The 23648-nt window shown below is 37.9% G+C and overlaps 1 protein-coding gene across 4 annotated transcripts in view; it reads left to right on the forward strand.

Annotated features, from left to right (window-relative positions):
- The window catches only part of CROT (carnitine O-octanoyltransferase), a 44494-nt gene that overhangs the window by 16359 nt on the left and 4487 nt on the right, over positions 1–23648 (forward strand). For 2 of the 4 annotated variants that reach the window (XM_002193402.7, XM_030264616.4), the window contains exons 15-17: positions 339–432; positions 608–727; positions 1773–2693. In XM_002193402.7, the coding sequence (XP_002193438.2) occupies positions 339–432; positions 608–727; positions 1773–1893 (335 nt within the window). In that variant the 3' untranslated portion in view covers positions 1894–2693. Of the gene's footprint in view, positions 1–338; positions 433–607; positions 728–1772; positions 2694–9237; positions 9412–23648 lie in introns of those variants that run through there. The other 2 variants (XR_012054488.1, XM_072925502.1) reach the window with 2 other exon arrangements.

A 23648-nucleotide genomic window follows, 5' to 3' on the forward strand; every position in this document is an offset into this window, starting at 1 on the left:
TTTCGCTGTGTTGACATAATTGCCCATGGGCCTCTTCCACTGTGAGGAGTTCTTTCTCCCTGTCTGAAGTGGGAGTTTGCTTGGGTTTTGTTTTCCACAGGAACTGTGCTGTGTCTGTATTAGTGGAGTCATTTGCTTTTGAGCTCAGCTCTGCAAGTTGAAAGTGTTGAAGGCCTCTTAGATCAAATATGTGGGAAATGTTTTTGGATGCTACAATGTGATGCTATTGTTACCCTGTCCTTCAGCTGCTATTTGCGCTCCCAGCTGTCCAGACCAGAAGAAGCAGAAAAACTGGGAATGCTGCTGTTAATGATTCAGTATTTGCATTTATTTGATAGGCTTTGATCGTCATCTTCTGGGTCTCCTGCTCATAGCACAGGAGCAAGGACTGCCAGTGCCAGAACTGTATGGGGATAAGGCCTTCACAGCCAGGTAATTCATATTCTTGTCCCATGGGAAGTTGTATCCCTTGATACCAAGGCCTTTGCTACACTGGCCTTATGTGTGCTGATGTCTTGACCTCTACGACAAAATCACTCTTTCGTAAAACTCACTTTGGTTTAAATTACTCTCAAAAGTGTTGCTTTTGTTTTGTGTTCTTTCACAGTGGAGGAGGTGGGAATTTTGTCCTTTCAACTAGTCTGACTGGCTACACTAGGTTTAGTGGACATGCACTCCCTATGGTACAACATGGCTATGGCTTTTTTTATTCAATTAGAGATGACAGGTAAGGATATAATTTCATTTTGAATATGACTCTGCATTTGTCACAGAGGAAAAGGCTAGAATGGGGAAAGGAAAATACCGAAGAAATACAGCTGAATGTATCAGAAGAGATTGAGAAGTGAGATACATAAGAATAGAGGCATTGGCATTCTGGGAAAGCACATGTGGGAGGAAGAATGAATGGTGGAGGGCAAGTGAGCATCAAGATACTGACACTAAGCAGAAATAAAGAGTAGGGAAGCTGAAAGAAGGGTGCAACAAAAGGACTTTAAAATAGGTTAACTTTAAAATAGGCTATCATTTTAGAGATCATTTTGTAACATGTAAAAGTGTTTTTTGGCTGAACCAGAGCAGATAAGAGGACAGGTGAGCATACTGCCCATCATTCTTGGCAGTGACACACACATCTTGAGTGGCTAAAGCATTTGGCTTCACTTCTCCAAAAATCATACAATTTGAAAAAATCCAACTTTGGCCTAACTGGTCTTATGGACAAAAATTACTGCTGTTTTATGAAATCCAAAGCCACTTTGATTAGAACGTGTAGAGATAAATTGCTACTTTAGGTATAATTCAAATGACTTCTTCCTAAAGCTAGACAGGAGTTGTGTGCACATTCAAATCAGTTCGAGAATACAAGGCATTAATACTTTGATCTATGGCTCTTTTTAAATAAATAGATCTAGATCAAGATGTACCTTTTGTTAGATAAATAGAAAAGAAGTACCTAAAACCTTAAACTAATTGCAGAAAAAGAAGAAATATAATTCACAGCATTTTCAAATATAAGCAGAAAAGTTGTGTCACTGTATATGTAGTAACAGGTAGTTAAATCAAAGTATCTGATTTCAAGATCTGTCAACATTATTTCTTACTGAAGGCACTAAGGATCTGAGTCCTCTTTTAGTGTTGAGACAGTATGTTTATGTAACAATTTTTACTTCAGAATTTATGTCAACAATTCCACATTTCGGGACAATTCATGTAACTTTATCCTAGACCTTGACAATTAACCACAGTGACTTCACTGTTTTCTATATTGGTAGGATCGTTACTAGCTGTTCTTCTTGGAAATCCTGTCCAGAGACTGATGCAGAAGTGCTGTGCAGAACTCTGTTCCAGTGTTTCCATGATGTGCTGCAGTTAACACTTACAGCTGGGCTGTAAGCTTGAGAATAATGTAAGAGGCTTTGTAAGCTCACGAGTAGTACTTAAAATGAAATGCTACTCAAGAGTACTGTTAAATTCAAGACATTTAATGATTTATGTGACATGTATCTATTTTTGAGGGTTTACTGTAGTAACAGTACCGATTTAAGAATAATGTAGCCATTTGCAACAGCAATGCAAGCAGTAGTACCTTATCTGTGTAGAACTATGCAATATTAAAATATGCCACAACAATGCAAACGTACTTAGGGATGGGATGTTGTAGTGGAAAATTGATGGGAGACCTGTATTTGTAACCTTAGTAGTCACATGTAGAATAGTTTGTAGTCTACTGATAGTTTTTAGTTGAGCACTTAACTGTGTACTTAAAAGTAACCACACTATCCTCTTATGTGATTATGCTTCCTATTCAGAGTGGTTAATGAAACAGAATGCCTCTATCAGGATATGTGGTATTTTATAAGTTACCTTTCATTTTTTGCTATCAGGATTATACCAGATAAATGTTATATCCATGAATGGGGATGTTCCCACTACATTTTTAGTATGAGAGCACTACAGTTTGAAGTATTTTGAAAAAGAATCACTCAACAGTAAAGACAGAAAGCAGCATGAGTTCTGAATTTTTCAGTTTTCATTCTCTAGTGAACTGTGAATATCTGCTGCTTTACACTAATAATGCACAATAAAAGTAAGCACTGGATACAGTTTGATACAGTTCTCAGGATTTTAATACTTGATTTCTCTGAGCAACTTTGTATTTTCCTGTGATAGAAATAAAATTTTCTAAACATCAACCTTGTCTTAATTAATTTATGGCTGGACTGTTTAATGTAGTGTAGCAACATTGTAAGAGAAAGATGATCTTGGTGACGGATAAATTTGAAACAGATTCTAAAGTACCCATTGTTTTTTCTCTAGCTTTTAATGTTTCAGAGAGATCAAATACTATTATTTATTCTACAGAAACAACTCAATTTTCAGCTAACATGGAACCAGTCTCTTTGCCCTCTGAAAGCTCTGTTGCATATTTTTTGTCCTCAGTAGCAAGAGCACTTCCCCTTTTGATTTACTTTTCCAATGCCTGACACTTCTCTGCAGTCCAGGGTGTGTTACACTGTGTCTTGTTGCCTCAAAAAGTGGTCTCCTCATTTCAGCCTTTGTTTTCCTTGCCTTTACTGAGCTGCCTGGACATCTTGTCTCAATTATATCTGAAAACCATTTAGTGTTTAATAGTTTGAGATTTTCCAAAACTCACATAGAAGAAAAATCTATCCCTGTTCTGCAATGCTTATACTAACCCAGCCTCTTTCTCAGAGGTAAATGACCTTCTGAAATCTCATGGGCAGTGAAGCCTGTGTCTTTATGATGCTGTGATTTCTGTGAGATAGCTTGATCCAAAATCCTAATCTATGTGTGATTATTTTTATTCTTTATTTTAATAAGTTCTGTCTGATAGTTAAAACCTTTCACCCCTCAACTGGGTTAGTAAACTTGGTTGCAGTTGTGATAAGGACATTTTGCTTTGAACATTCATTCAAACCAGCCTGAAATCTGATGAAGGGTGTAATTTTGCATTTATTTGCATTTATTTTCCATACACCTACTCATGCTTTTCTGAGGATTTCTGGGAGCATAGAAATCCTGACAGAAATACAGAAAAAGGACAACTTTTTCAGAAAGTGAATTGAGAAAATGGCATTCGAGCACCAGCATAACCAGAATTTCCTGTTTAGCTGACAGAGTCTGAGCCTTGCCTAGAGAAACTGAAGCCAGAAGAGTATTCAGGGAGAAAAAATTTAAATTCTGTGAGTTGTTAGAGCTGCTTGTTACGTTCTGTGGATTCATGAATTCATGAATGTAGTATTGATTTCCTTGTTGTGTAAAGCATTTAATCTCCAGTGCATCTGCCCTCAAAGCCTCCCCATTTCTGTGCTCTTCTCCATGAGCGCAGGTGCTCTGTGCTGCAGTACTGATCTCAGTGCCTGGAGCTCTCCACCCAGTCCTTTCCTTTCAGTTTGGCAAGTCAGTGAGACTTTTTCAAGACTGCTTTGTACTCTTTGATTCAAGGAACTATGAATTTTGTTTTGGTGGAAAAGGGTTGAATTCTTAAAGCAAATGTACCTCAGTTATTTATTAGTTGTGGGTTTTTAGGAAACTATTTATGGAATTGTACCACACCCACAGGTATTGAAACATCCTTATCAGTCTTTATCTAAAAGACTGAACCTGCTGTGGTGCTGCACTTCAGCAGCTGGTCCTGCCCACTCATGCATTGCATGTCCCACTTTGAACATTGACCAGAAGAGTAGGTGCCTTTTTCAGTCCAGAGCTGCTGCTGATTCTCTTATTCTACAACCTTGCACTCTGAACCACAGCAATCTTGTCTGCATTTTGGGTGGTGGAGAGGTGGTGAGCTATCAGGATGCAGATGTGACCTTTACTGTCTTTGACAGCTCCTGACAGTCTGCACAATGGGAAAAACAAAAGGTGAATTAAAAACTAGTATAGCAGCTGTTCCCACCTCTAGTGTGATGCCTCTAGTCTGGTATCTGTGATAGAACAGTCACAAAGCTTCTATGGCCTTGGAGATGAAACACTTTATCATGATGACTAGTTCAGGTTCCTGTTTGTACATCTGGGGTGAGGGACAGGAGACAGTGCTCACTGTATTTTCATTTGCCCCAGAAATCAGGTCAAACAGACTTTGCCAGGGTCACAGCCTGGCCCTTCTTTTCTGCTGCAAGCAGATCTTAGTTGATTAGTTTTACAAATTGTCCTCAACAAATTGACCTGGCTCATTTGACAAGTCATGCACTTTCTGGCTTACTTTTAGCAACATGGTAAACTGCTCCAAGTTCAGTCCCACTCATTACAACCCAAATCCCAAATAATTTCAACTTAATCCATCAAAGAGTTCCATATAATCAAATAACATGCTGGATAATTTTGTATTTCAGTTTTAAGCACTAAGAAAGCATGTACTTGGTTGGTATACACACTTAACACCCACTCAGGACCTCAGTTTATTGGTGTTTATGTTCATTTTTAAAAATAATATTTCAATACATTGTTTAAGAATCATTCTGTAACTTGTATGATGCTTGCATACTTTGTCCAGATATAAACTATTTTTCTTTTCGTTATTCAAAGTAACAACAATGCAAGTACTTTCCATGGCTGCTAAAGCAGTCTGTGTCTGGGAGCAGATATTCATCAACAGAAGAACAATTTAATGGATATTTTTAGACATAATCCAATGGATAACTGCAGTAGAAGTCTGTCTACATCCTGTTGAGAGCGTAGTCACAACATGTGGATATGCTGCTAATAAATATATCCAATTAGACTGAATTACAGCATTGAAGTGGAGCCAGCACACATTGTAGCAATGAGAGTTTATTTTCCATGGGTCTTGTGTAAGCTGTCATGAGGATAATGCCATGGGGCTGTCAGTGCTCTGGGATACACTGAACAAACCCACATCACCTGCAAAGACTTTTGGAACTGCAGGGTAAAGACATGCCCTACATTGTCAAAAGCAACCAGTGATTTGGAGCTTGCCTATAAAGAAATTGTCTTTCACAAGGTATATCCTCAGCATGTTTTGGAAAACAGGAGTTTTTCCAAACTCCTAAAGGAGAAATTCCAAACCCAGTGCCATTTAAAACACCTAAAGAGAACCACTGTTCATTCCTAAAAATGTAGACACATTTTTGTGGCTCATACAGCAGTTTGGCTTCTAATCCCTATTCATTTTATATCTTTGAAAATCTTCCTGTTTTGCACTGAAGAAAAATAGTAGAAGTTCTCAAAAAGTATTAATTTTTTTAAGCTAGGTACCCAGTTGTAATTGAAAACTAGAGGAAGCTCATGCCTTAATTTTCTTAATGCTCCCAAATATTAAGAGAATTTACTTTCAGCTAATTAATATCAACAGCAAGTCTTACAATAGCAGCAGTTGGTTTAGCTTTGGGCAGGAATCTAGCAAATCAAAACTCAATATGTAAAGCATCTTGGGAATCAGTTTTGCAAAGTATATTCATTAAGCACTAAGTTCACTACAGCTCGTAATTTAGTTTCAAAGTATTCATTTTGTGGGAAAAGAAAATTAAAAATTATCCACTGGATATATGACTATATCACTAGATATGTCTAGAAAACCAGTCAGTATGTGGGACTGAAGCTCAGTTCTTTCCCACTTTCTATCACCTGTGTGACTTGTGCACTATGGAATCCCACTACCTTCACAGAAGCTCCCCATGCTGTCCATACCCCTCTGAATTATTGCTCATGGATTGTACCAGGAGTTACTTGATTCCTTAGAGAAGTGAATGACAAATTTTGCTGCTCATAAAGAAGGCACGAAATTAATTTACTCTCTTTTAACTATGCCATTTCTGCACTGCCTTTCAATGAGTAGTTTATTTTTACCTCTGGTGTGTGAAGAGGGCAATTCTTGATAGGCAGTATTCCAGGAAGAACCTCTCCTTTAAAAAAGTAGATTTCTACCTAGAGCTAAAAATAGATGCTTGAGACTTGTTTTCCTTCAAGTTTGCTTGATATACTGAGAGTAAAACATTTTGCTGAATTGCTATGGAAAGACATGTTTTAAATATTGCCAGAAACTGATGATTTGCAAAAAATTGTTTTGATTAATATAGTCTGCCAAAACCAGATATTCAGGTCATCGCTTAACAGTCATGTAACTCTTCTTACAAATACTCTCCAAGGCAGTTGGCATGAGACGATAATCAGCTGCAAACAATGTGGCTATGGAATAACTTTGACATATTTCAGTGCATTAGAATGCATTCAAAAAGGTTAATAATTTGGCAAAACTTTGTGAATAATTAGAGACAGTGTTATGAATTTTTTTTCTTGGTTACCCTATCATGTAAAGGAGAATATGTTTCTTTATTTTAACACACATTCTTTTAAAAATAAATCTTTGTAATTTCTTATTTTAATGTGTGGCAGAAGTTCTGTAGGCTTGTGAATCATCAGTCCTTACTGTAAATGTAAAAAACAGCTTGGAAGCATACATGACTCAACCTCTAAGTCAACAAGAAGAAGGAAAAGCCTAGAAGCTCTAAATACAAGAGCTAACCTCCAAAAACTTAAGTCTGTGCATGCAGTTAGTAAATCCCCTTTTCCACATCACTACTTCTACATAAGAAGTGGAATAAATGCTTAGGCAATCTACAAATAAGAAACACAACAGAATAAGTACCATAGAATCACAGAATAATTGAGGTTGGAAAAGACCTCTGAGGTCATTGAGTTCAACCGTGTAATCAGCACTGCCATTTTCACCACTAAACCATGCCTCAGTCTCACATCTATACTTGTTTTGAACACTTTCAGGGTAGGGTTGGTGACTCAACCACTTCCCTCAGAAGCCCGTTCCAATGATCAACAGCCCTCTCAGTGAAGAAATGTTTCCTAATATCCTGTCTCATGGCCTTCTAGGATGGGGGGGAGGTGGGGGGGGGGGGTACAGATGTCATTTATTTGGATTTGTGTGAAGCCTTTGGACACCCCACCAGAACATTCTTCTCTCTAAATTGAAAAGACATGGATTTGATGAGAGGATAAGTGGATAATAAGTGGATTGTATGGACACATCCAAGAGGGCAGTGGTGAAGGACTCAGAGTCCTTTTGGAAATCAGAGACCAGTGGTGCCCCTCAGGGATCTGTATTTGTACCAGTGTTATTTTAATATACTCATCAATGACACAGTGATCAACAAGTTTGCAGTGGTGCACCAAGCTGAGTGGTGCAGCTGACATGTCTGAAGGACAGGATGCCATCCAGAGGGACCTGGACAAGCTCGAGAAGTGGCCCATGGGAATCTCATGAGGTTCAAGGAGATGAAGTGCAAGGTGCTGCACCTGGGCTGGGGTAACCCCCAGTGTCAGCACAGGCTGGGGATGAAGGATTGAGAGCAGCCCTGCCCAGAAGGACCTGGGGGTGCTGGTGGGTGAGAGGCTGGACGTGACCCAGCCATGGGCACTCCCAGCCCAGAGAGCCAAACGTGTTCTGGGCTGCACCGAAAGCAGCGTGGGCAGCAGGGCAGGGAGGTTTTGTCCCCCTGCTCTGCTCTGGTGAGAGAGACCCCACCTGGAACACGGCACCCAGCTCTGGGTCCCAGCACAGGAAGGACATGGATGGGCTGGAGAGAGTCCAGAGCAGGGCCACTGAGATGATCAGAGGGCTGGGGAGCCTCTCCTGTGAGGAACGATGGAGAGAACTGAGTTTGTGCAGCCTGGAGGGAATGGCTTAGGGGTGACATAAATGCAGTTTTCCAGTACCTGAAAAAACCCTCATGAAAGACAGAGGGACTTTTTACAAGAGCCTGTAGTGATAGCAGGAGGGGGAATGACTTCAAACTGAAGAAAAGTAGGTTTAGATTAGATATTAGGAAAACATCCCGTGAGGGTGGTGAGGCACTGTGACAGGTTGCCCAGAAAAGCTGTGGATGCCCCATCCCTGGAGGTATTGAAGGCCAGGTTGGATGGGACTCAGCAATTTGGTGGAAAGGGGTCCCTGCCAATGGCAGAGGGGTTGGAACTGGATAATCTTTAAGGTCACTTCCAATCCAAATCATTCTATAATTCTATGATTCTGATTCTTTACATCTCCTGCAGCAACTTGAGGCCATTTTCCTCTTGTCCTCTCGCTTGTTACCTGGCAGGAAAGGCTGATTCCTACCTCACTAAAACTCATTTCAGGACTTTCCTCTAAAACAGGTTTCCAGGCTCCTGCTTCTCTTCCTGGCTGAGAGGGAAGGAATGAAAATCAGAGCAAGAAATTGCAGGGCATGGTCAGCTGCGTTGTCACATTTTCACCCATTCTTGTTACTGAGAGTTTCCATACGGTGTTTTTTCATCTTAAGCCCACAGACAACTGCAAGGTGAGAGAAAGAGAGGTAGAAGAGAGGTGCTCTGAAAGGGAATAAACTGGAAAAAAATTACAAAAAAGGAAAGGAAAATAGAGTGCTGCGAAAGACTGGGGAACTCAAATGCAGGTTTGGGACAGGCATGAGGGAACCAGTACTTTTAAAATGCTTAGTATGCTCTGAATGCCACAAATTACAAACTCTTTGAGGACACAAATAAGTAACTCATGTTTTCAAATTTCAGCTTCAAATTTGCTATATCACCATTTTGTCATAATAATAGAACAAGGTAGACTTTGACTTCTTTGCGGAGTATATTCTTGATCCCTCACCAATGTCCCTGTTAAGCAACACAGTTTAGTACAACATGAAACCTAAACATGCCATGATTTACTGTGATTTACAGTTCCTTCTTACCTTTTTCTCCCATGTCCTGCAGGCATCTTCTTTTGAATCATTACTGTTACAGCAATAACTTGCACAATGGCTAAAAGCAGAGTAATCAGCTGGTAGCCACAGATCAAGAACAAAACATCCCAGTCTCAGGAATAGCTACATTTTGGTCAATTAGTGCCAATCTGGAACCTGTAGCCTGGAAATGAATGAAACTATTGTAAGTTACTTTGGTTTATTTGAAAACTAATCAGGAAATATTTCTTACTTAGACAATTGACATTTATTCACCAGAGGCCATCTGAAAGTGCTTAATTTGGTTTGAATATTCTGCGGCATTGCATGTTTTGTCTTTCATAATTTGTACAGATGTTTCCCTCAAGCCTTCTGAATCTTATCTAGTATTCCTCCTCTGCTTCCATATATTCACTCAGACTTACAGTCCATGTTCTTAGGTTATACCAAGAAAACACAATGGCATATCAAAAATCTCATATTTTTTATATGTAGAACCATGACTTTAAACTTGCTAGATCCCCAAAACATGACATTTCCTTACTTGGAGTCTGAGATGACTACTTTTTTTTCTGTGACCACTTTAAATGGGAGAACAGTGCTACAAAGAGAACAATCCCCATTTTGAGTCATAAATTAAGCACTTTGTTAATGTTTTTAATATTATCAATTTTTAGCATGAGATCACAATGCTGTCTACACATATAAGCACATTGGATAAATAACTTAAGGTCAACAGCCTCCTTGGATGACTCATTCATTCTACTGATAACTGGATTGAAATTAATATGAACTAGAATGAAATTATATATAAAATATATTTTTGTGACACAGAAATAAATATTACTTAAAAAATTAATAAAGAATTAATTAGTAAAAAAACTTGAGTCTGCACATCCCCTAATTAGGTTACATAAGAGAACTTAATCACTTCAGGTTACAGCAGGATGACACATAATATGCTTTTCATTGCATGTAATAATAAATGCAACAACTCTAAAAGTTTAATAGAGATACAGGAACACAAGTTCCTTTTTGCAGTAGCACAAACACCACATTAGTTCATATTAAATGTAGCTTTAAAAGGATTTTTTTCTTGTGAATTTAACATGTTTTTGACAACCTGGTGCTCAGTAAATAGTGCCATGTAAGCTGCCAATCACAGACAATTACTTGGATGTATAACGTGCATCTGCAAAGATTACTAAACAAGATACTTTCTCCTGCTATAAAACTAGAAATAAATCTTCATTCTCTGTGAGTTACAAGTACTGTGGTAGCTGTGAAGTGTTTCTGAGGTTTGCTGCAAAATCTGTGTGGCATCATTTCCTGGCCAGGAAAGCTTCACTCAGCTGCAGATGCTCAGTAAGTGGTGTGGTTGTGGGTGTATGAGACTGGCCTGGCTGGGATGAAGCACTGTCTGTAATGAGAATGACAAGGGAGGGAGGTGACCGGTCTAGTATCACATTGCTCTGCTTTCTGCTCCTTCAGGGATCACAAACATGCCTATAAATGGGTAAGGTGAAAGTAAAGTTTAGTAGAAATTCAGAGAAGGATTGAAGTTATGCTGTGGCTTGATACTAGGATGCTGAATATACTAACATTTCCCTAAAATATGCAATGAATTAAAAAGAATGCTTGTTAGACTGTCAGCTGGTAATGATAGGAATGGCAATAGAATTTAAAATATTTGAATTAGTTCTAGTTGTGCTAAAATATAAACTGGAAGCACTGTCCAGGCCTCAGGGCAGGTACCAGTGCAGGCTGTGCCTCCCAGGTGGGGTTTATCAGTTTCCACTGGGATCTTTCAGCAGTGGAGGGGTTTGGAGCAGCTGCAGCAGCTCCAAAATGCAGCTGATGCCAGGCTCCAGCAGTGCTGCCAGGGCTGGTTACACACTCTCCTGGCAGCCTCGCTGCCCTGCTCACTGTGTAGCAGCTGGAAACAGCCCTGCTTGCACTTCAGGCTGAGGGTTTCCAGATTTACTCCGTTGCTGACTGTGCTGCAGACAGCAGAGCCCTGCTCCTAGACCCGATCCCTGCTTGTGACCATTTTTGGCTCTGTGCCTGCTGCAGAGGAGCAGCCACCAGCTCAGTGAGTGCAGTTAGTCACATACCCAGGTCCTGTACTCTTCACTAGGAAGTTTTTGGGATCATAGTCAATACATGGAGTTAGCTGTCCTTTGAAGGCTGATCTGAATTTCAGATTCAGTCTTTTAGAGTACAGTCTACTTTCTCTGGTCCTCTGTCCAAAGGTGTTTTGATTTTATTGAAACAGCTAACTAAACACCACAATCACCTTTGAGCTTTTCTACACTTGACTTACAGTTACATTTTAAAGCCATTCAAAATATCTACCTGGACCTGTTCTGAAGATTGAGCACAGCTGGTTTCTAAACTGAGCTAAAGGAATCAGTGTGGTATCTTTATGGTTAGGATCACAGCATTAATTAAACACAAGGACAATTTATGTCACGTAAACAAATAAGCATTTCTAAAGCTCCAGAAAACTAAATATGTAATGCTTTTACCTGACTCAGAAGTGCTTTAAATACTACGGATCAAAGCCTCATTGTAAGGATTTCTCCAGTTTTTGCCTAATGTGAAATCATTAAATTTACTAAATGTAAATTTAGCACCTATAAGGTAGAGGAAAAATGAGACACTATTTTAAGAAATCAATGTATGTCATGTAGCAGTCTTCAGGCCCCACCAGATCCTGTGCTCATTTTAGGCACTGTACAAATACCAAGGATTTCCCGCTCTCTCTCTTAGGCCTTACAATCCAAACCTGTAGTGCTGCTGGTTATTTTCTAGAGGAAGCTCCAGAGCCTGCTCAGATACTGACCACAACCCAACTCTGTGTGCAGGAAGATGTTCTGGTGAATCTCTCACTCCTGGGGCAGGGCCATGCAGGGCCAGAGTACAGAGAGGTGAGATGAGATGAGATGAGATGATGAGATGATGAGATGGGACACATTAGGTGGAGAAACATCCATAACAGCTATACCAGCATCTTTTCTTTTCCAAGGGCATCACAGAACTGGGAATTTTGAGGCTGTTTCTGCCTGAAGAGAGGGTAAGGGCTGCATGTCTTTTCAGAAAAGGCACCATTTTCTTTGAGACATCAGGCAGAAGGAAGCAAGGTGTTCACAACTCTGCAAACTGGGCAAGAAAAAGTAGCTGAGCAATAAATAAAAAAAAAATTAGCAAATGTAAATAAGATGTACATTAAGTCACTTACCTTTCATGGAACTATCCAGATACTGAAGTTGAAAATTTAAACCACTTTTTGCATTTGGTGGTATTGAATGTTGAGAGAATTGTTTCTTTCTTGTTGCTGAATATGATCTCTTGCAGGTTTAGGTCCTTAGACAGCTTGATAATTATATCTTGATTTCCAGAAATCTATTTGCTAACATATGCATTTTAAACAACAGATATCAAAACATTTCGACAAAAATAGTAATTATTCTCTATTCAGGGTGTGTTATTTCAGTTGTATGACTAATTACATGGGTTTGGTTTTGTTCTATAATTAACTTGCTACTTAGGCTATTCCCATATTAAAGTAATTTTGCTTCAAAATATTAGTCAAACTATTTTAAGTATCACAACAAAAAATTTTAGCTTCAGAGGAAAAGTCATTTCCACATAAGTCTTGTAGGATGATGTCAATTTTTGAAGTGTCCTTACCCAGACACACAGGATGCCTTCACACATTTTGTTTAGAAGTTACACCCTCTCAAGTGAGACTGTGTTCCTTTTTTAACCCATTAGTTATGGAAAACGTAGAGAATATGAATACAGAGAAGTAAGCATTTGATATAAATGAAAATAGGTGATCTTTGAGGTCCCTTCAAACCAAAACCATTCTGTGATTCTGTGATTCTGTTTTATCCTGTACGTTCAATTGATGAACAATTCTGAATAAAAACTGCAATTTCTGTCAAGGAGAAGAAAGACTGGCAAGAGCTGAGTATTTTTGCAAAGCCCAATCAAGTACTGAGTTTCAATAAGTCTTCTGTGAATTCAGTGAAAACCTTGACATTACAGTAACACTCATGAGTGGAATGTAAAGGGTGGGTGGGTGGGTATGTGTTTTAGCCACAGATTTTTTACTCATTATTTCATTATGCTAAACTGTTATGAAAATATACAGAACTAAGTTAACTGAAGAGACCTTCCAGAAAGTCTCTTTAGAATGCAAGCATTAGATAAAAAGCCCTAAATTAAAAGAGAATCAGAAGGTCAATGAGAGGGACTTTCAGTGTGAGGAGGGAGCCAAGAAGAATAGGAAAATGAACTTAAAGCTGTTTAAGGAACTGAGAGGAACTGCTTGAGAAATTCAGGAAGTATCTTGGGAGATAATAAAAACAGTGAAGATAAACCCTGTCTGAGTGACAAAACTTGAGGAGCCTGAGTCACTAAGATGCTGTTGATTTAAATAGGTACTTGCATAAAAGATTTTTAATTTTCACAGTGAGAGAGGGAGGCACTGGGGTGGAGGGCTTGAGGAGGGCGTGGAGTCTTTGGAAGTATTTCAAAGTCAACAGGGCACAGCCCTGAGCACCCTGTCCTGACCTCAGAGTGCACCCTGCCTTCAGCAGGGCTTGGATTAGACAGCCATCTCCAACCTGAGTGATTTAGTAATCTATGATTTGGAAAAGTAGTCTGAGATGCAATCAGCTCCACAATTTCATTTTTGCCACAACCTTAATTTTTACCTACACATTAATTTTACCCACAATCTTAATTTTTACCTAAACAATACTTTATTTTTAATGTCATGCTTCTGAAAAAAAAAAAAAAAGGTTTAGAATTCCTGTAATTCACAGCTTTGAATTAGACTTGAACATTTTACTTAATATTAATTTTTCTTAATCTGAAGTTTAGTACTCTTCTAGGGAGCTTTTTTCCCTTGGATTTTTTTCACTGAGAAAACACTTGAAAACTGGAAGTACCTTTGGGAGCAATTCAATCCAGTTAAGTCAATGGTACACAATATGATAAAAGCTATGAGAAAAGCTATGTGCATATTGACAAGCTTGTATTAAACTCCATTCTGTTCCATTAATTCATTATGAACTCATTCTGTGATGATACCATTTTCAAGTTCAGCTATAAAATCTGCATTATGAGCCACTGAGCTGTGTGTATCATCCTTTCCTGACCTGGAAACAGTGAAATTGTGGCTCCAGATAAAAATTTTCAGGTACGTATAATATTTCCTCTCTTCATATTATAGTTGAACAAAATATTTTAAAATGGTGTTCTGGTAAATGTTAAAATGGGCAGCTGAGAAATTTGAACTTCACAATAGTTTTAGGTTTCTTCAAGGTAGACTGAAGCAATAATGTAAATTTAATCAGATATTGCAAAATATAGTTGCAATGAAAATCTATGCTAAGGTACTCTGGTTTTTTTGATGCCCTGTTATGTTCTAAACACAAATATCTAAAGTTTATATTTTTGAGCTTTCCCCTTCAATATCCTCCCCAGGTAGGTGTTGAGTTTTCCCTGGATAAAAGACTGCCATTAATTCATGATAATTCTATTTCAGAACACTTCAGAAATACAAAAAAATTATCACTTAACACTTTTACTTGCCCTAAAGGACTCATTTGTATTAGTTAAAAATACTTATCTAAAATTGTACCTAAAATCATACTTCTGCTACTCATATTGTTTTTTCCATATTTTAAATTACTAAAAAATAGTAAAATGAGTCTTAGAAGTATGTAGTTTGTTGCAACACAGATGTATTTACAGGCACATTGTGACAGTGTCTGCTGGGATGACTTTGTATTAATATCTAACAATCCAAGAAATTAGTACAAACTTTATATGATTCAGTTTAAAAATCTTCACTGAACATTTTGAACTGCTGGAATATAAGTGGTTTAATATGTGTTTTAGAATAGGAAATAAAAGATTAAATTGTAATGTATGGGATGTTGCCCATGAATTTCTAAATAAACCTGATATCTTTATATTGGAACCTGATTTTAAGAACTGGAAATGACAGCCCTTCAAACCATTCTATTAAAAAATGTATGATCATTCTTGGTAGTCTGAGAGCTTCACTATGTCTGAGGTGATACTAAAAAGTTAAAACCACACCAAAATGTAGAAGAAAATCAAGATAAGAGCCTTCATTTCAAGAAGCAGAACATCCCATTCACAAAAAGAGTAAATAGAGATTCATCAGAGGTTTGGTAAAGCCTGTAGGGAAAAGAGTCTTGTCTACATTGGATGTAAAACTTCTGTGGTGGTATATGCTCAGCACAGTGAGGAAGAGAAAAATTAGGCAAGAGGAGGGCAAATGAATGCTTGACAGACAACAGGTTAGCTATGTCTTGCTCAACATCAGCAATCAGAGTTTGTCTAGTCCCAGCAAGCCTTTCTGTCATGCTCTGCCAGAAATGTCAATAGGAAAACATATTTCAAAGCTCTGTGGGGGAGGTGAGAGGCTAAGTGTCTTGTTTAAACAAGCTCTGTAAATTTTATATTGCAGCACTTAGTTGGGAATCCCACCAAATATCCATCAGCGGTTCTCTGCCCTTCTGTCTCTGGGATTCACTTTCCAGGTCACAGGCTGGGAGAAGGATCCCTGTGTGTGCCAGTGAACATAGCTTCACAAAGCAGTGTGAATTATCAGGAATTAGAACTTCTGGACAAGGAGAGAGTCCAATTTTGCTGAAATTAGTGGCAATTAGGTGTCCAAGTAGACATTAGGGATTAAAAGATCTTTGACAATTAGAAAGTAGATTAGGTACTTCTCCTCTGGCAGTATATTGTGAAAAACGTTCTCTGAGCATTTTGTTCATAGATAAACTCTAATCATTGCTGAAACTCTTTATACAATGGTGAGAATTTGTCTTCATCCAGAGTGTAAACATAGGTGCATAGTAATCAGACTGGGTAATAGGTGGAATTCTTTTGTAAATGGTTCACAGACATGCTTAGAGCAGACAACAAGAAATACAGGATTGGCTATTGCTTTGAACAGTCAGTGTGGTTTACAAGTCTAGACAGCAGTCAACATGTAGCAGCTGCTCTAGCAGAAACCCCAAAGCTGTTTTTCCATTACTTCGCTGGGTGTTTATAAGACCACAGGGATCCCCAAAACTGCTTGTGCATATTTAGGTCTCAGAACACATTGAGCTCTCTGATGCTTGAAGAACTAAAGCTTGTTTGGGGAGCCTGCTGCTGTTCAGTCCTACCCATAACATCATTAACTAAATTCCATGGGCAGTGACAAAAGCACTTCAACACTGACCACTACTGACCTGGTCCAGTGCTGCCCCCACTGCTTATTCACTCTCAGTATTCAAAATTGATGTTGCCTCATCAAGCGAAGAATCTTGGGATTGTGAACTCTGTTAAAATTAGAAAGTATCACAATGATTCCATACCAGAAGGCCAAGACCTATGATGTATGTATTGAAAAGAAAGCAATACCCATGGAGATGTTGGCTGATATAGCCCATTTGATAGCAGCAGTATGCTTGACATCTTTTTTTTTGGTACCTCAAAGTAAAAAACCCACCAAAAACCCCCAGAGCATATGAGAAATTACCCTTTTTTTCATTGTGTATATGCATAAATTTCCCTTGAAATACATTGAAGATGTATAAAATATTTTTGTACACAGTAATCCAAGCCCAATAAAGATCTTGCTAAGAGTAGAAGAAAGTGCCAGAAGAGACTGCCCCTCTATACTTGTGATATACTGACCAATTTTATCTTCCTGTAATTACAGATGAACAGAGAAAAGATCTGCAACAATGTGTTTTCATTTAATGTGTCTTGGAAATTAAAAAGCATTGAGATGATAATTGCACCAGGGATGGCCTTGAAACTGTCATTCAGCCTTAACTTTCAGGAAAAAAAAATGCCACAAAAGTGCATTGTGCCAAAAGCAGGGTAACAAACGTGATTTGGGGTATCTTAATTACCACATTTGACCTAAGAGAGAAAATGGTAAGGAAATGTGGCTTCTCATGGTGATCGTGAACTCTTTATTCCAGAGTATTGAATAACCTGGCAAACATAATACTGATTCAGTATCAAAGATTTTTAGTGATTATTTTCAAATTGTGGATAGAGACATGAGGCTGAAGAGTTACACCAGAAACAGTAACCTGAGAAATTGCACTTATATCTCTACTAAAACAACAAAGGAATCTTGCAAACAAGCAATAAGATATGTCATGATTTAGGGAAGCAGAGAATTAACCCAGTTCTTTGGTACTCTTTATTTCTAGAGAGGCTAGACCCAGTAAAAATAATCCATTGGGATTTCATTAATGCAAATTTATCCTAAAGCCATGAGATAAATTATTAAACAATAGTTGTGAAGTAATAAAAGAAGATTAGGGTAAAAGAGTTTGAAGGAAGGCAGAGGTGTTCAGCATGGAGATGTAATAATACCCAAGGGAGCTGACAACATTAATTCTTCACTTAGTCTTGGGATTTATTGCTCTTACTTAAATTAATTACTTGGACATGCAAACAATACTCATGATTATGAAATGTTATGATGGTACAAAACAGAGGCAATCAGTACAGAAAACCAGTGAGAAGACCAGGACAAAAGAATACCAGAATATCTTACAGAATTAGGTCAATTATATTGGAGAGTAGTACAAGGAGAAGCAGATGAATCATAATTATGAGAAATACAATATGACAAAATGAAAAAAATATGATCAGTGAAAACTTATACTGTATGAGAAAACTAAAATGACTTAATTTGGTTGCCTAGCAAAATGTCATCTGAGAGAATCCAAGATTTATTTCTATAAACACCACAGGGAAGTAAACCCACAGGAGGGAGCTACTAAAGCAAGTGCTCAGTGCTGGTCCAGGAATAAATTAATATACAGGAACTGTGCATCTATTTTGTTGGAAAGAGATGTTCAGTCTTCAAACAGGTAGAATACCCTTTCTGAAGCAGTGGAGTTTAAAAGCTCAGATCATACACTTGTTTTCTACAAAAACAAGACCTGGTTTCAGTAACAGGGAAGGTATTTCTGCTTCTGAGCCGTGAGGAAAAACCTACATCAGGTTTAGTGCACTTGTGGCAGGAAGTGGCTGGCAAACAGCGCCTTGAGGATGAGCAGGAAAAAGAGATAATCAGAGTTATGAGAGTAATGAACAGCACTGGGTGACCAAAGAGAGCTGCTGTATTGAACTGGGCAGCCAAGTGAAGGTACCCAAAGAGGTTCCTTAGCTGAGCTAGGTAACAGTGGCAACTGGAGCACAAAGGGGTGGAACACGTTTTCTGTGGGTGACAGTTGTTATTTAATTCTGAGTTTCAAACCTTGCTGGGTTTTGTGCTCATGCTGTTTATATTTAGATAAAGGATCAAAAAGGTGGCAAGACTGGTACTTCATAATGTAATACGAATAAACACATGTGCATGACCTCGGCATTTTAGTGTTATACTTGGGAATTTTTTGCCATGTGCCTGTCCTTTTAGTTTGTAACTCTCACTGGGTTTAAGAGGTCTGTAAGACCTCTTAAAAAAACCCATATTCTCTGTAAGAAAGGGACTTCATCTCTACATGCTTTGTGATGCTTTTTTAAACTACTAAAAAGAAATTAAAAAAAAATCAACAGCAAAAATATATTAGAAAAATGAAAAATGTCTTTAGCCACTGTTATAAAAACAGCCAACATGTGGAAACTTTGCAGCATTATATCTGAGTCCATGCTGTTGGCACTGCCCTTCTTCAGTTGCACCAGTGTCATCATGCAGCTATTCACACCTATATCACAAGATCTAAATTCACTGAGAGACAGATTGTATTTTTAAATCTTATAGGCACCAAATGGGATTACAGAAGATATGGGTCACCATTTTATTGAAAACTCATATGTTTTTCATATCTTTGCATGGAGATCTGATGGGAATTCCATAACGGGACTGAAGGCCAGAATCACAAGTGTCAATTTCCAGCCTTTTGTGAAACTAACTCTAAATGCAATGACAAAGGTAGCCACCACCTGAATGAACATTGCACTTTTTTCCCTATTCCTTTTGTAATCTTGGAGATGCCACTAAAAAAACCCAGCTGTGAGAGGTCCCTCCCCCAGGGCCCCCCTCAGAGCAAGACGTGTGGCAGCAATTTGTGCATTGGGCTGTGCCTCACCCTCCTGTGGTCCTGACCCACTGACAGAGGAGGGAAAGCACCAGAGAAGAGGAAAAAGGATGAACAGGAAAGTTGTGGCAGGAAGAAGAGAAACCAGGTTGCAAATCAGGCAGGGCTGTGGCAAAATGGGAACAGAGGAGTGCAAGGGGACAATGAGAAGGGAAAGATGTAGGCATGGAGGAAGAGTACAAGTGATCTGGTATTAGGGTGGGAAAATGCAAGGTGCTCCCTCACTCATAAAATGATGCTAGATCAAAGACATAACAGAAACTGAATTCCTAGAGTTCTGTGAAATATTTATAGTAAGATCAACAAAATATTAGAATAATCTTTAGAAAACACTCACTTGAGGTCTCTATTATAAAAAAGAACAGCCATGACTTGACTGAAAACTTTTCTATTGCCCAGTCATTTCTTCCTCCAGCTTTCCCATCAGAAGGAAAATCTCTTAGAAAAATTCTTCACTGATGTACAAATAAAGAAAAAATTGCCACAAAGTTTTATAATAACCTTTAAATTATGCTATATTTTATTTCTATAATTAGTTTAATAGATGGCTGTATTTATATCTAGAAAATCAGTGTTGTCTTTTAGTGTTTGATAGCGTTGGTTGAGAAGAGATGAAAGCTCAAAAAGTTAAACAAAAAAATTTGACCAAAATGAGGTTTGACAATGTGAGATCTCTTAGAAACTTGGAGGAACTCAGTCTTTTCCTTTCATTATGAGTTCTCAGGATGGCCTTTGAAGGTCTTACATCAATGCAATAGAATAAGGAGGTGGCAGAGGGGAAAGGGAAACCTGCTCTCAGAAGAGCAGAGAGAAGCAGTCAAGGCAGTACTTGAGCATCCACTCTCCAGCTTCTTGTGGCTATCCTGTAATTCATTATTTGCAATTTCTAACAACAAATATTTGCCAGTCCCTGGTTTTCACTGAATAAAGCCATGGCTTATTGTCATGATGTCAAAACAACGTTCTGTTAAAAATAATGGCTTGCTGGTAAGAGTGAAGAAACAACCCTCTTTCCCCTTTGGCAGACACAACCCAAATCTGATTCTTTGCCTCAGGCTGTCAGCAGAGATCATGAAGTATTTCTGTAACATCCCTTTTGTTGTGTTATAGTCATCTTTGAGGCATGGGAGACTTTTATGTACTCTTTGTACAGAAGTCTATGAAGTTCTGCTCAAGCATTTTTTCATAACTATTTACTTCTTAACACACTTGTAATGTATTGAATGGTTTTGACATACTGAAATCCACAATATGGAGTGGATATATTTCACTGGTTGAATCCATACGCTTGACCACTGTTTTTCCTGCATAGAAAAACAGAATGGCTGAAGTTGACAATCACCTCTGGAGGTTGTCTAGTCCAAAGCCTAGCTAAAGCAGGGCTAAGTAGAACAAGTAGTTTAGGGCTATAACTAGTTTAGTTTTGGATATCTGGATGTAAACTCCACAACCTCTATAAGCAACATGTTCCAGTCTTCATCCACCCTCACAATAATAAACTATTTCTTGTGTTCAGATGAAATTGGACTCATCACTTCTTCCTCTGCTACTGGACACAAAAAAGAATAGTGTTTGTGCATATAGATATTCACCCACAATAAGTTCATTGGTGTCTTATTGAGAATTATTTTCTTCTTGTGAACCAATCTCATCCTAGAAACAGAATTTTCTCAGTGTAAAACAATAAACCAACTCTGTGTCCTCATTGCAGATAGTTTAACCAATTAGACAGTTAAATTATTTTAAAATTACTTTCATTTAGGTCATATGAAAGTGCATTGAACATCTGTTTTAAAGTCTGTGATATATTAAATTGAACCAAACATTGAATTTCCTGTCCACAGCTGCAAAATCAGGTTATTGTGAAATGCTATTATCTTTTATTAACAAGCAATATTAAATTCACCTAGTATAAAATACCAATGTTGGTGGTTAAATGTCTGTTTTGTTTCACAGGTGAACAGTTTCACTTCAATATAAATGTGGGATTTTAATACCATATTTTGTAAATTCCTGTATCTGTTCTGTAAAATTTAGAGGTCATGTGAAATTCAATGTAGAATGATAGTGGTGTTGAATGAGAATTCCCTTAAAGAAGTAAGTTGCTCAAAAAAATGGAACTCAAACTGTATCTGGAGTCAAATTACCCAGACTAAATGAAAACCTCTTTGCTCTTGTAATACTCTGAAATACTTTTTGCATGGGAAGATTCTTCTTTATCCTTCTCCTTTATCTTAATAGGTTTTGTGGCAAATTAGATTAAATTAGGAAGAAATAAATGAAAGGCCTTTGATTTGTATGTGGAGACAAACATTATCTACCATCATGGATTGCCTCCAGCAGGTCTTCTTGCTGTAGTAGAAGCTGGGAAGAGCAGTTAGTGTGTACTGCCTTAGTCTAGGTGTTAGGAATTCTGACTTTAAAGGACATGGCAGCAATGGTGTCAGGACTGTAAATTTGATGTGTTAATCCCTTAGGCAGGGAAGAGAACATTGCAGTTTAGGTTAGAAGAACACTGCATATATTGAGTCAAACAAGACATACATGAGGAAGTAAAAAGAAAAAAAGACAATGCAGTTAAGTTTAGCTGTTTTCCGAACAAATGTGGCCATCATGTGGCAAATTAAAGACATGGCCATAGGAAGAAAAATGGTTGACTTACAGAACAGAGTAATAAATAAGAAAATACACATCTTTCATCATGAACTCAAAGGAAACTGGGGTTAAAGTTCAATCACAGAAATTACTTCTAGTATTTCAATTTTCCACAAGTACTTATAGAGAAATTTTGAATGATATTTTGAAATTTATTTTCATTTTGAAACAAAATAGTCTTAGATGGAAATCATATACATTTTTTCTACAGCTAAAGTCTCATAGGTAGTAGTGTGGAAATTAGGGCTAGAAGGAATAATCATATCTTCAGAGGAAAGATTTCAAATATCTACATACAAGCACCAAGTGAGCAACCAAGCTTCAGATTATTTATCAAACTCCTCAGGAAATTGCAGGAAATGAAATTATAAACATCTGCAAAACTAGATTGCTGTATGCTTCATTGAATATACCATTAACAAACTGAACAGGGAAATATTGGCATCCAGAACTGTAATTCTCAACTCTAATATGCATAAGGAGTAGTGTCTAAGCTGTTTTTGATTCAACAGATATGTAAATAACTCTGATCTTTAATAACTCATCTTCTTTTACAGTGAAAACTAGAAAGTAGAATAAATAAATAGAAAAATAGAGAAATCTTCTGTAGAGCTATCCAAAAGAAAATCCTGGGAAAACTTAATTTAGATTAGGAATTCATCTGAAGGATGGAGAAATCTGTCATAATTGCATAGTGCCTTTTCCTACTCTTGTTTTGGAATATGTGCAAAAATTTTATTTGTTTCTTTTTCGTTTGTTTGTTGAACAACATGGGAATGATATATTGCTTTACAACAGTATTAAATATATGCATATCAAAGTTTCCTGAAACTAAAAAGTTTCCACAACAAGCAAGCACAATCCAAAATGAAAGCTGTACAAAATATCATATATGTAAAAGGGAAGGTAAGAAGTTGTTAATCACGGGAAAAGACAAGAGTGCCAAGAAAGAAAAAAAGTGTGGTGTCAGTGTTAACCAAACAGCTTGTCACAGCCCCAGCAGTAAAGAGAGTAAATAGTGCTGGTCATGGTGCACCTACACTGCTTACAGGGGCATGTAGGGACAGCACAAGGGAAAACAGTTTCAAACGGAAAGAGAGAAGGCTTAGATTAGGTACCAGGAAAAAAATCCCTTACTCTGAGTGTGGTGAGGCACTGGAGCAGGTTGCCCAAAAAAGTTGTGGATGCCCCATCCCTGGAAGTGTTCAAAGCCAGCTTGGAGGGGGCTCTAAAGAACCTGGTTGAGTAGAAGGTGTCCCTGTCAACAACAGACGAGTTGGAACCAGATGTTCTTTAAAGTCCCCTCCAACTCAAGTCATTCTATGATTCTATAGTAGCATCATTCTTTCTAAGTTCTGTCCTGACTTTTTAATATATTGCTGTAGTGAAAGCTGTCCTAATTATGGACATTTGAAGTGTAAGTGGATTCCTGTGTCATATAGATATATATTCATTCTCCCCTCAACATTGCTTCGTTTTTAACATCTTGTATATGATGAACTGAATTTTTTTTCCAAGAACCAAATCAGAATTAACGTGGAAATAAAAGAATTTCTGTTTGTTAGATCATATATGGACCACACTTTTTTATCTTAGAACAAGTGTTTGTGTATTCAAAAAA

This window comes from Taeniopygia guttata, chromosome 2 (assembly GCF_048771995.1).
Source record: "Taeniopygia guttata chromosome 2, bTaeGut7.mat, whole genome shotgun sequence".
Classification (NCBI taxonomy): Eukaryota; Metazoa; Chordata; class Aves; order Passeriformes; family Estrildidae; genus Taeniopygia; species Taeniopygia guttata.